The following is a 13,437-nucleotide window of genomic DNA, read 5'->3' as shown; positions in this document are numbered from 1 at the left end:
AGGAATTGCTTATATTTGTACTCAAACTGAATTCCTGAACATATGCAAAACTCAGCCTGCTTAAGCAACTTATGAATGCTGATTGCTTTTGCTGGAGCATGGTTGCAGTGGTCCTGCAAAAGCAAGGTGTCCAAGTCATCACTGACAATCTTGGAGTTCAAACAATTCTTCAGAAGTTTCATGTTTACTGGGGGCAAAATGGATGCAGAATATTCCATCATAAGTAGTTACTTTTTGTTCACTTGTGACCCCACTCAAAGGAGCCAGGTTGCTGTAGAAGTCGCAATTATTTACATAGTCAAGACATTAAAAAAGGTTTGGGTTTGGAGCTCTAGGTGATGAGTATACATGTTAGTATTTTTTATTTTATCTCCTAAAGTGTGAGCTAAAGATTTTCATAAACCACCATTAGGATTCTCCCCTGATACCTGACCTAACATTTCACTCAACAGCTGAGATCTGGAGAAAACCACCAAATATCCATACACTTGGTTGTATCGTTTTGAGAGAAAATTATGCTTCCCTGGCAAAGACTGATGTCCTGTTATTTCTGCATGCCAGTTACTTGAGATCTAAAAAGAAATGCTGAAAATTCCTACCCACAAGGAGAGTTTATTTCCATGACTGTCATTTGGGTTACATTTCCTTTGGTCCAAGGTGTATGTGACACAGTCATAATGGGAGTAGAATATAATAGTTACCAAAATAGATGCATTGTGTTAATTTCTTGATTATTTTTTTAATGTGTGTAGTGTTCTTAAAGTAACAAGTATTGTAAGCAGTATGTTATTTTTAAACCAAGGACATCTTGTTCTGCAATTGACTATTGCAACATGGGGTTAGAATTAGAATACACAAAATGAAAAACCACAGTAACCCTAATTTTACCATTCTTGCCTTTTTAACTGCTCAACAATAGCGTTGTGTTTGTATAGTATTTAAAAATATTTGTTAAGGGGAACATAAAGAGCTACTGGCAGGCTTCTCTGTTAACTGTTTATGGATGCTCAGCCACTCTGCTCAGAACAGAGCTGTAATGAAAACTCAGGGGTGAGTACTTCCAGTGTCCACAGCTCTGATTCCTGTCATGTTGCAAGTAAAGAAGCAGCCAAAGCCCCAGCCAGGAGGGAGGCAGAGAGCTGCATGGTGCAGCAGGCAGCCCCTTTGGCTCATAGGATGTGCACCCATGATGGGCTAAAACCTCTCCTTTCCCAGTTCCCCCTGGGCATGCCTGGATCTGTAGCTCACAGGAGCTACTCCAATGAGTAACAATGCTCAGGATAACACAGGCTGACCATCAGGATGCATTTTTTGCAGCTGCAGCTCTTACCGTGACCCTACACCCCTGGGTTTGCTTGGCTTGGTCCTGATGTTCTGGCCAGGAGTAGGGAGAGGTTATGGGAGGCCAGCAGCACTCAGGGCTGCTCAAACTTTCAAACTTCCCTGACTGTGAGATGCCTGATTTTCCCTGCAAGGGCTTTGTGCAGTTGAGACATGCACATGTCTGTCTTCAGACAGAAATTAGCTTTGGATTTCATATGTCACCAGTCAGACTGACCTAAATAAATTCACGTGTAATAAATAATAATTGGAAAGAAGCTTGAGAAATTCTTTCTGCTTTTTGCTGTTGCATTGCATTTTGGTGTGTGCTGTCTGCATTTTGAATACAAGATCATCTCATGCATTGTAACGAGATAGCAATACAGACTGGGTAATCCTGGGAACTGGCAGCTCCAATCTTGCCTTTCCAAATTTTACTGTTCTCAAATTTGACTTCTTTGTTAAAAATGAACGGTTTCCAGGGGTAAAAAGCCCCCAGAGAAGAACTGTTGGCATTTTATATTTTTAAGTTGTCTTGCTGAATGAAAACAGTTGATTATTAACTTGATGGGGTGACAATGAGTATATAGAACTTAAATATCCCACCACTCCCACAATTAAAAAAAAAACACCCTCCATTGTATCATGGGAAGATACATAGCCAGAAAAACTTTCCAACTCATTAAACTTTTATACTTGCTTCATACAAGCTTAATGTCGGCTTTTTCCATCCTGTGATGTTGTAGGGATGCTACTGAACACAGCTGAGGAGGACACCATCTCAGTATTTCTTTCTGAACACGTGTTTCTTACAACAGAAAAAGCTAAACTACTCAATCTGAAGGATTAAAAAAAGGTTTCCTTGTTTGTGTGTTTCAGGTTGTTTATTCTGCCAAGCCTGATAACAAAATCAGCCTGAATGTTTCCCCTGTAATCAGTTTAGTCAGCTTCTGTGATTGTGTGGGGTATTTGGACAAGGACAGGGATAAAGGAAGAAAGTTTTAAAAACAGGAAAATACTATTGTAAATATACTGGGCAAGTTGTAAACTAGGAAAGGCTATTCAGAGTCAGCATCATACCTACTGCTACTTTTGGTGCCCTGTGGTAGATGTTGTGGTGGGTTTTTCTTCCTCTTGTGGCTTGAATCTGACTTTTTAGTAAAGGGGTTGGGGAAAACACTGATTTAAAGGACTGAAGTCTGTCTACATGTCTTTTAAACCGTGTATTTCATAGTGGAGGGCAGCAGCTGACTTGAAGTCTGAAATGAACAAAAGGTGCCTTTGGCTTACTTTTTAAGTCCCATACCATTCTTCCCCCATGCCGCGTAGGATGGCTCTGCTCTCTCCCTCCTGCACTTGGAGAGGCCCCGTCGTGTCTTGACGTGGGGCAGTGGCTGGCAGCTCTTTCTCTCTGGTGTAACTTTAGTTTTCTGGCACGCTGACCGGCGCGCTGCTGCTCATCCTGGCTGTGTCCTTCCCCTTGCTCTTCCTGATCCTCTTTTATCATGAACCCCAGAGAAGGCAGTCTCAGAGCACCTCGAGTGCAGCTCGTCCTGAGGACAGTTCGGGAGGGGACATAGGTTTCAGCTGGTCACTGCACCCACGAGCAAGGTCTTCGCATGCTCTAATTTGAGAATCATTGCTTCATACGCGTGTCTCTCCAAACCTGTGGATTTAGACATTCCCTCACCATTAATTACATCCTCTCATCTTGTAGCAGCAAGTAAAATGGCCAAGCTGGGCACGTCATTCTGCTGCAAGGAGACAAATGAGTTTTCTTGTTGGTTGGATGTTTGCGAGTTTCTGAAAGTACGTGGCCATTCTGTTTTGGAAAGCGCTCGCCTCGGGCTGGGGAGTAACCAGGCAGCTTGGGTCCCGTCTTGGAGGGTGTACACAGGAGTCATGCCAACCAGCCCAGCCTTGCCACAGTCCTTCCCAATTAGTAGCAGGTGTGTGTGCTTCAAAGGGAGGCCCAATTTGCTGATAACTGATGGCCAGTGAGGTAATTCCCTGGGGTGATGCTGGAAGCCAGTGGTATCATTGTTTGCTTTGGTGCAATCTCTGCTGGAGGTGCTGGCTGTTACCACCTCCTCTCTGGAAGCCATAGGGTCTGGTCATGTGTATTTATCAGTCATTTGACATCTAAACTGTTGAGACAGATGCAGTGCAAGGCTGCCAAAACTAGCAGCGGCAACAGCTTGTGAGTTTCCCTGGTTGCCCTGCGGTAGCTCTTAAATGCAGCATCTCCAAATGCGGTGTCCCACAAAATGCTGGGCAGCCGTCATGAGGAGGTGAAAAGATTTCCAGGCGAGCTTCAAAGAGAAGGATGTGACTAACTGGCTCGCAGAAAGCCAGGACACAGACCCAGCCAGATGAGGCAGCTCCCATGGAAGGGTTGCCAAAGGAAAGGGAGAGGACAGAGACAAAACTGGGACTTGAGGGATGAGTCGGAACAGAAAGTTGGGAAAGGTAGAGGGGAAAATCTCCGTGGGCTGTTTCCAGTGGGCAGGAGATGTATCTGCTCTCTGGGGAGGTAACCTGTGGGTAAAGCAATGAACTTCAAGCACGTTGGCTGTCGTTCCTGGCTCCACCACAAGCCTCCACAGCCTCTCCTTGGACAAGTCACTCCCTTGGTGACTCAGTAGCCCAGCTGTAAAACAGGGATTGCTGCTTACTTCATGGGATGTTGAGAAGGTAGTCTCATGGATGCCTTTGCAGTTTGGTGTATTAAGCGGTAGGGAGCAACAAAAAGTGAGCACAAAGACAAACACAAAAAGGACTCTATACTTCCCTCACTGCCTTCTCTGAACCTAATCAAGACCCTAATGGTGATTTATTAATCATTGACATATACTCCTTCTATTGCACTGGTGGGAACAGTGTTTTGGTCTTGTCTTTTCCCCCCAGGGCTTTAAAGATACGATTTCGTATGTTTCTATAATATGTTAATGCTTTAAGCAATTTCTAAGAGAAAATTAGAATAAATAATTAACAATAAATCAAAGTCAGGCTAAACCGATCAAGATGCAATCAAGTAATACAGGACTGGGACTAGAAGTAGCTTGCAAAGGGGGCCTCAGACAAAATAACAGATCCTGAGGCCTGAAGAAAGAGAGGCTCTGGCTTATGCCCATCTTAAATTCTATACCAAATAGACTACCTGAGAGCTAAGGCCAGAAATCAAAAGGGGTTACTCCTTAACTTTCTCTCAAATAGACTTCTGCAAAAAGAAGGGAAGCACTTCAGCAAAAAGAAGGGTTAACTTTAACCCTTAAAATAAATGCCTTTTTAATATTAATTCTTTTCACGAGGCAGTCTTGATGGCTAACACACAAACTTAGGAACCAGGAAACAACAGTTTTTAGGAAAGTTAGAGAGTTAATAGACCTGGTCCTAGCACTTATTTCTGTTTGTGCCTTTATGTGCTAAACCAAAATGGAGCTTACTGTCTCCTCTGTTGGAAGAGGGGTGTGAGTCTTAAGGAAATGTTGTGAAGAGAATGGAGGTTTGCAGGTGGGAAATGCTTGGTGCAGTCTTTACAGCTTTAGAGTTTCACAAAGGAGCAAAATCCATGGTCATATTTCACCTGTCAAAGCTGACTTTTCTTTAAAAGTAGGAGCTCTCAAAGGCATTGGCTATGGGGTGAGAACATTCATCTTTTCTGACTACTGTACTTGAAAGGCTGGAGCTGCACAAGCTTTCCTGGCACTTGCAAAAGCTATATTTGGGGGGAAAAACAGGATTCTTGTTTTTTTAAAGGAACAGGTGGCAGTGCATGGAAACCTTTTGTTGTTAAATTTTAGTCATGGTTCCTTTTTTTCCTTTCCTCTCCTTTTCCCATCTGCAGTTGAGTACGACAAGGAGTTCACGCCTCACCAGCGGCACCACAAGGAGTTCAAGTTTAATTTGTCTCAGATTCCTGAGGGTGAGGCCGTCACAGCTGCTGAGTTTCGGATCTACAAGGACTGCGTTGTAGGGAGCTTTAAAAACCAGACTTTCCTTATCAGCATCTACCAAGTGCTGCAGGAACATCAAAACAGGTATGCAAGAGGGGGCTCGCTCTCTGCCACCAGCCACTGTCCCAGGAAAGGCTGAGCTTGTGCATTCATGTTGAGAGGGCTGCTAAATAAATATGGGTTTTGTTCAGATTAATGGGGTTGTGTTAGTGCATGGTCCTTTCCCTGTGGGAAATGGGCATAGGAAAATGCAGAATGGACCTGAGCTAGAGGAAGTCTAAGGTGTCACTTAGCTGCAACCCTTGTGCTGTCTTCAAATAGAGCAGAAATCTGACATGAGGCATCAGGTTTTTAAACTGAAGTTATTATGCTGGCATTGCTGTCATGAACTGAAATGCACATATCCCCTTTCAACTTGATACTACCAGCATAAAAAGCAGAGCCTGTTTGAAAAATACTGGTAAGTAGTGGGAGCTTGACCTTCTCTCAGGTGGGGTCATGTTAATGTAAATAAAGCAGAAGAAAATTCACCTTGCTGACCACAGGTACAAAATCATTCCTTGGCTGTCAGTGGCAGTCAGAGAGGCAAGAGCAAAAGAGGCCAAATAGGGAATGTGACATATAAATACAAACAAGTGTAAATGGAGTGATTAATTTAAAAAGGATAATGATTCTGGTGGAGGAATTGCGTAACACAAACAGATGGAAATACATGGTCAGTTAAAAGTCAGAGTAATGCTGGGGTACAAAAGTGTTTCGTTACTACTGTTGAAATACATCAGGACTGTAAGTGTCCGTCTGCTGTGGGCAGAAGAAAACTAAAATCAGAAAGAGTAGTGTTTAAAAAGTCTCAATTTCTTTCTTCTATGAAGTGTTTCTGGGTCTGGTCCTTCTTTCTTCAGCCTTTCCATTTGGGCTGATCCACCTTTGGTGATATGCTGTTGTGAGGGCAACATCAAATACTTAGTGGTTGTTCTCTGGAGAGTGTGGTATCTGGGAAAGTGGAGAGAAATACTTGGACAAATAAGTGATGAAGAAATCTTAAAAGGTCAGTTTTCCTGAACCCACTTTGACTTCTGGGTTGCTGGAACGACTCCTGGGGCAATGTGCATGCTGGCTAGGATGCAATGTGCTTGCTGGTTAGGATATTGCATCAATACCCACTTGAAGAACTGATGGAAGTCCAAACAGTCATGCAGATTTCATAGATGTTAGCTGTATTGTTCATTCATAGCCACAGTGGATAAAAAATAGTGTTGATTTGTTTCAGATTTCACAAGCAGAGACCCAGCCTCTGGATCTGGAGGAAAACCTCCGCCAAGTGCCTGTGGAGGTGATCAGTACATTGCTCTGGGTTGATCAGCAAAGCACAGCACTGAGTATTTCAGGTCTAAGTTTGCCCCTTCTAAGAAGAACTAACAGCTTTCAAATGTTTATAGCCTTATTTCAGGGTAAACTGAGCAAACAAATTGTGTTGTGGAAAAAAGAATAAAAGTACCTTTAAAGTACCCTATTCCTAACAGATGTTCAAAATCTTTGTTCCAGATTTTGATTGCCAGATTTCTGTGCACAGTTCTTACTGCACAGAACTAATTGCTGTGAGTTCTGTGCACAGCAATGATCCTGGCACCTCTTATTTTTGCTTCAAATATCATGCCAGAAACATGCCAAAATCAGATTGTGCTATGAGGCTGCCACACATGTCCTTTGGCATTGAGCACTTGGGCATCTGCACCTGCTGGGCACCTCTGGGTGCTGGAGACCTTCCTGCGGATGGAGCAGAAGCAGCAGCTTGGATAGGGGTCACCAGGGTGGTCTCTCCCTTGAGAGCTGGTGAGAATTTTGTGCCTTTCAGTTCCCTTCTGTCATGTTTCTCCTGCTGCTGCTGGCGGCCATGCAGAGGGGATCCCACTGTTGGGACTGGGAATCCTGGAGCAGCTTCCTCTAGGTCCAGACTGCCAGCAATTCGCTGTCCCTACTGACATGGGCAAGGCTAGTGAACCGCTGACCCGGGGACGGAGTGTCTGTAGTTCATTACTAACCTCTGACTCATCCAGTCCCTCAGGGCTCCCTTTTTGTTTCTTTTTCTTCTTTATTTATTTATTTTTACTGGCAGGAAGGGGGGAGACTCGGTTTGGCTAGAGAAATTTGTGCTTTGGGTGAGCCGGCGGGACTCGTCACACCATCTGTGCTGAGATGGTCAAAACGTGGCTCAGAAATTCCTGCCCTTTCAAGAAAGGACGTGCCCTTTTCTGCCTTTTTTTGCCTTGTAGCTAAAAGGACTCTTTTCATGTACACGTAAAATATAATAAATGCACATAGGTAAATGTGTGCTTGTGCACACATGCACGTGCATATATATCTGAGTATAAAAGTGGATGTCATCTGCATTAGATCTTCCCTATGTATTAAAAATATGCAGGTGTTAAAAGACAGTAAAAAATAAGATACTAGAATTAGTGATACCTTCAGTTGAGATTCTGACTCCATAGGTGGCTGCTGCTGCTATCGATTCAAATATGCATCCACACTAGTGAGCTTGTCTGGAGTTTGGCCTGTAAACATTCTTCAAAACAAATGCTAAAAGGTTGTATTTAGTTGTATAACTTGCTAAATATTTGTAAGGCTAATGTTGCATTTAACAGACATCTTATGAGCCAGAAAATAACAGCTGCCTTTGACTTTAAAAAAATTGCTAAAAAAAGTTCTGTCACACTTCCTTTGGACCAATGTTATGAATAACAGCTTGATATTTCCTGACATTTGATGACATTTTATTGCATAAGGAAGAGTCTGTGCAGTTCTTGAAGTTTAGCTTGTGAACTAGCAGGTGAAACAGAAGGAGTTGAAGTTGTACCTTTTTTTCTTCTTGTTCTGCTGACAAATACTCCTTCTGGTCAGGAAAATTTGTCTCCAAAGGCCACAGAAAGTGCCTGTTAGGTCAACCTGGCAGTCTCAAGAGAAAGTTCAAAGTCACCATGTTAATCTTGGCTTTTATGAGGTTAACAGTTGTCTGAGGCAATGATTGGTAGCTTATAAAATACTTTTGTGCATAAATAAACCCTTAACAGGGCAGCTGGTATGGGTGGATTAAAACCAGCAGCCTGCAAGAGAAAGGCAGTGTGTACCTCTGAGGGAATAAAATATCTAGAAAAAGAAACCTGACTGCTGCTCTCAAAGAAATGAGTTTGGGAGGGCAGGAGAAAAGAGAAAGATTCAGTAAATACAAATCTTCACCAAAGCTCACAGTCTTGAAGTATCCCTTGGCTCTGATTAAGTGTAATGAAGTGGCTTAATTTGGTATTACTTAAGGAAAGAAAAAAAAAAGCTCATCTGGACAGTAAGAGCATAAGCGTGTGACTCCAGCCCAGATGTGTGTGCTGCTGCATGGAATCACAAGGCACTGCTGGCTGTTCCCTTGTGGCTAAAAACAAAACCAAGCCTGAGGCTAAAATTTCTACCAGTTATTGAATTATTCAAACTAATTTTTGCCACTGTAGACAAACTAAAAGCAACGATTATATGGGCCCATTTTAAACTGCCTTCTGGATATAGGGGGGTGTATGCAGAGAGCACACGAACAATCAGAATCAACGCTGATTGAAAAAACATAACTTCTGGGGAGAAATTTGACCTTCTTCTTGTTCAGCACCATTAGAAATATGAAAATGATACTTGTGAAGGCTCCAGGCAGTGATGCACACATTGAGGATAGTGTGGTCTAAGTACATTCTCTCTTAAAAAAGAAAACATTTTAATACTGACTCACTTGTGTCGATAATATTTTCATCTCTCCATTCCTTCCACCCTTTCATAAGGCAAAAAAAAATAGTGCCTAGAAACTAGGCTTTTGTTTTATAACCAATCTGCTCTTAACAGCCACATCTTGTCATAACTCATACTGCTGGAGTTGTCAGTGAGACACTGCAAAGACACTGATGGAATATTCAGGATAGGTCAAGCTTGTGGCCAGCCATCAGCAGTACACATTTCATCTTGTGTGGAGAAGAGGCTTCACTAAAGAAGGTTGGGGTTATGTCTGATTTGCTCTGAGAGGGATGACTCTGAGTTTTGAGTGTGGGCTGTAGGGGCTGATATGGGGAGAGGGGGTGGGCCATATGTCCACCGGGTGCTGCTGCCCTTCAGGTTCTGACCCTCAAGAGACTGTGGTGTTTGAAAGGCTCGGGTGGGATTTTTTTTTATTATTTTTTTTTTTCCATTGGAATGTGCAGAGAGTGGTGAGATTAGTCAAAGCTTCAGCTTCCAGGTGCTTGTCCCATCATGACCATATCTGAGGAGGGAGCACTTAATTTCAGCAGGCAGGAGCCGCACTGACTCTTGACTGGAGAGAGCTCCAGCAGGCAGCAGCTGCCTTGACTCCTCTCCTTTCAGTGGTACCAACACACACCCAAGCCCTGCACATGGGCTTGTTTTTAAGGAGTAGCACTGATTCTGTGGAAGGACAGGCAAAAGCCCTCTGTGACTTCTGATACCCCTTGGGAGTGTATTGCCATGTGAGACCTTTGCATCAGAAGGGAAGAAATGAGTTTCTCCCAGGAAACAGCTCATTAATTTCTTTTTCTTTCTTGAAATTTTCTTGCTCTCACCCAGAGAGGTGTCAGGTCAGAACTAGGGAAGGCAGTTTATCGTTGATCAAAGATTTAAGTCCTCAGTTTGGATCATCTGTATGTTTTCAAGTGTAAATATCCTGCTAATGCAGACCTGAAAACACTCCCACACTGTCCAAACAACTGATCTATGAAAAACACAGTGGCCTGTGTTAGTGATCAAAGGAAGATACGGTACCTTAATGGTCAAAGTTTATTAAACAGTTTTGTTTTCACCCAGAATGAAATATGAGGACTTGATGTGTGGAAAGATTCCTCCTGTATGATAAGATGTATGGACATAGATGTGCCCTGCAGAGTGACTGCCTGGGGAGTGTGTACTTCTACTGAACACAATTCCTTAAGGGTTAAGGAGCTCGTTGGTTTGTAGCTGCCAGTTAACAGTGGTAATAAAGTCTTCCTCTTTGCAACAGGATATTTATACAAATGGGATCCGAGCTTCTAATCTAAAGGGCAAATTGATTTGCCGGCAGTGTTTATAGCTTTGAAAATAAATAACCGCCCTCAACTGGGTTTTGGAATGGGTTGTGTAATATAAATGACAAAGCCAGCATCAATCTGTTTCAAGTTGGGGTCAGATATGTGTATAGTATTCATCTATTTGTATACAATAGAGCTGGTTCCATGATGCTACAGAGAAGTGCCTGTCCACATTTCAGTTCAGCTCCCACTGTGAATATGCAATTTGTTATGATTTAGGGTGGTTGGTTTTTAGTAGTGTAAAAGTCAAAGTTAGTCTGGATAAAACTTACTTGTTCCACAACCAGGGGACTTTTTCTATCAAAACTGAGAATATGCCCTCTTCCCCATCTTTGTGCCTCAAGCTGCATTTACATTCTGAGGTGTAGTACTGAAGCCATCACTAGAGCTGCAATACGCTGTAGTCTCATTAAATCAGTCAAGGAAATGAGAAATACATCGCTTATCCCTGTGACTTGGGATGACTTTTTTTCTTTTTTTCATTGTTGCTATTGGTAAAATATTAATTTCTCAGAGCTATGAAGCTCAAGACCTTGAGCTGGATGGGGGTCGGGGAGTAAATCTTTGCATTCAAATGTCAATGTTGGCTTTGCAGGGACTCTTATGGACTCCTGCAGTCTTGGCATGGAGAGACCACATACTCTACCTCTAGGCTCTGATCTTCTACTTTTTCTCAGATGCTGCTTTGAAATGAATCTTTCTCCATGCAACACAACAGGCTTGGGGAAGAATGGCTGGAAAGATGTCCAGATGAAAAGAACCTGGGGATGTTTGCTGACAGCAGCTGAATATGAGCCAAAAGCATGCACAGGTCAAGAAGGCCAACAGCATCCTGGCTTGTATCAAAAATAATGTTGACAGCAGGAGTGGGGAAGTGATTGTCCTTTCTCTATTTGACACTCCTGAAGCCACACCTTGAATCTGGTGTTCAGTTTTGGGCCCTTCACTGCAAGAAGGACATTGAGGTGCTGGAGAAAGTCCAGAGAAGGGCAACAAAGCTGGTGAAGGACTGGGAGCATGAGTGTTGTGAGGAGCAGCTGAGGGAACTGGGCTTGTTAAATCTGGAGAAAAGGAAACTGAGGGAAGACCTTATCACTCTCTGCAACTACCTGAAAGGAGGTTGTAGCAAGGTGGGGGTTGGTCTCCCTAGTAACAAATTATAGGAATAGAGGAAATGGCCTCAAGTTGGACCAGGGGAGGTTTAGACCAGATTTTACAAGAAAGGGTTGTCAGGAACTGGAACAGGCTGCCCAGGGAGGAGATTGAATCACTGTGTTTAAAAGATGCATAGATGTGGTGCTTGGGAACATGGTTTAGCACTGGACTCAGTACGATTAGGTTAATGGTTGGACTCAATGGTCTCAAAGGTCTTTTCTAAACAGAAAAATTCTATAACTCCATTTTGCTCTGCTGCTCTTCCAGTGAGTCTGCAAGACTTAACTCTCCACTCCAGCAGACTTTGCCTCCAAGGGCAATGCCTCCAGTGATGTAGGATAGTTTTTTCAGCAGAGAGCTTTCATCAGCCAGAGCAGTCATGTTGTGGGACTGGTAAGTGAGCAGCAAGAAGCTGAGTTTACCTACCTGTCCCTTCTGGTGTGTTCCCACATCTGGATTCATCCATGGTGGCTCTCAGAATCATGATAGAATCATAGAATGGTTTGGGTTGGAAGGAACCTTAAAGATCATCCAGTTCCAACACCCTTACATGGGCAGGGACACCTTCCACTAGGTCAGGTTGCTCAAGGCCCCATCCAACCTGGCCTTGAACACTTCCAGGGAGGGGGCAGCCACAGCTTCCTTGGGCAACCTCTTTCAATGTCTCACCACCCTCAAATTAAAGAATTTCTTCCTAATGTCTAACCTGAATCTCGCCTCTTCAAGTTTGAAACCATTTCCCCTTGTCCTCTCACTACACACCTGTGTAAAAAGCCCTACCCCAGATTTCCTGTTGGCTCCCTTCAGATATTGGAAGGTTGTTTTAAATAAGGTCACCTCAGAGCCTCCTTTTCTCCAGGCTAAACAGCCCCAACTTGTTTAGCCTACTTTTATACGGTAGGTACTCCAGCCCACTGATCATCTTAGTGGCTCTCCTCCGGACACATTCCAGGAGCTCTATGTCCTTCTTATGCTGGGGATTCTGGACCTAGACATAGTACTCCAGGTGGGGTTTTACAAGAGCAGAGTGCAGGGGGAGAATCACTTCCCTCAGCTGGCTGTTTATGCATCTTTGATTCAGCCCAGGACACAGATGGCTCTCTGAGCGGCAAGCACACACTGCAGGCTCATTTTAAGCTTCTGGTCCACCCCCACTCCCAAGTCCTTCTCCTCAGGGCTGTCCACAATCCTTTCTCCTCCCAACCTCTATTGGTGCTGCACGGCATTGCCTCAGTCCAGGTGAAGAACCTTGCCCTTGGCCTTGTTGAACTTCATGCAGTTTGCACAAACCCAGTTCTCAAGCCTGTCAAGGTCCCTCTGGATGGCACCCGTTCCCTCCAGTGGGCTGACTTCACCACACAGTTTGGTGTCATCAGCAAACTTGCTGAGGGTGCACTCGATTCCCCTGTCCATGTCACTGACAAAGATGTTAAACAGCTCTGGTCTGAGTACCAATCCTTGAGGAGCACCACTCATCACACATCTCCACTTGGACACTGAGCCATCTAGACAGTTCCTTATCCAGTGAGTGGTCCATCCATTGAATCCATATAGTTCCAATTTAGAGATGAGAATATTGTGTGGACAGTGTTGAATGCTTTCCACAGGTCCAGGCAAATGATGTCTGTTACTCTGCCTTTTTCCACTGTGACCCCATCATAAAAGGCCACCACACAAGTCAGGCAGGACGTTCCCTTAGTGAGGCTGAGCTGGCTGTCACCAGTCACCCCTTTGTTATCTGCTTGCCTTAGCAGAGCCATCAGGAGGATCTGCTGTATGATCTTGCCAGGCACTGAGGTGAGACTGACTGGCCTGTAGTTCCCTGTGTCTTCTTTTTTTTCCATTTTTGAAAATAGGAGTTATGTTTCCAGTCTTTTAGGTTATGTTTTCCTCTTTTC

General features: G+C 43.7%; 1 protein-coding gene across 1 annotated transcript in view; it reads left to right on the top strand.

The window, feature by feature from the left end:
* The window catches only part of BMP6 (bone morphogenetic protein 6), a 92,419-nt gene that overhangs the window by 60,561 nt on the left and 18,421 nt on the right, over nucleotides 1–13,437 (top strand). The window contains exon 2 of the mRNA XM_008492610.2: nucleotides 5,168–5,360. Within this exon, the coding sequence (XP_008490832.2) occupies nucleotides 5,168–5,360 (193 nt within the window). The remainder of the gene's footprint in view (nucleotides 1–5,167; nucleotides 5,361–13,437) is intronic.

Source organism: Calypte anna, chromosome 2, assembly GCF_003957555.1.
Source record: "Calypte anna isolate BGI_N300 chromosome 2, bCalAnn1_v1.p, whole genome shotgun sequence".
In the NCBI taxonomy this organism is placed as follows: Eukaryota; Metazoa; Chordata; class Aves; order Apodiformes; family Trochilidae; genus Calypte; species Calypte anna.
Note: the sequence above shows the minus strand (reverse complement) of the source record. Positions and strands in the feature narration are given on the sequence as shown.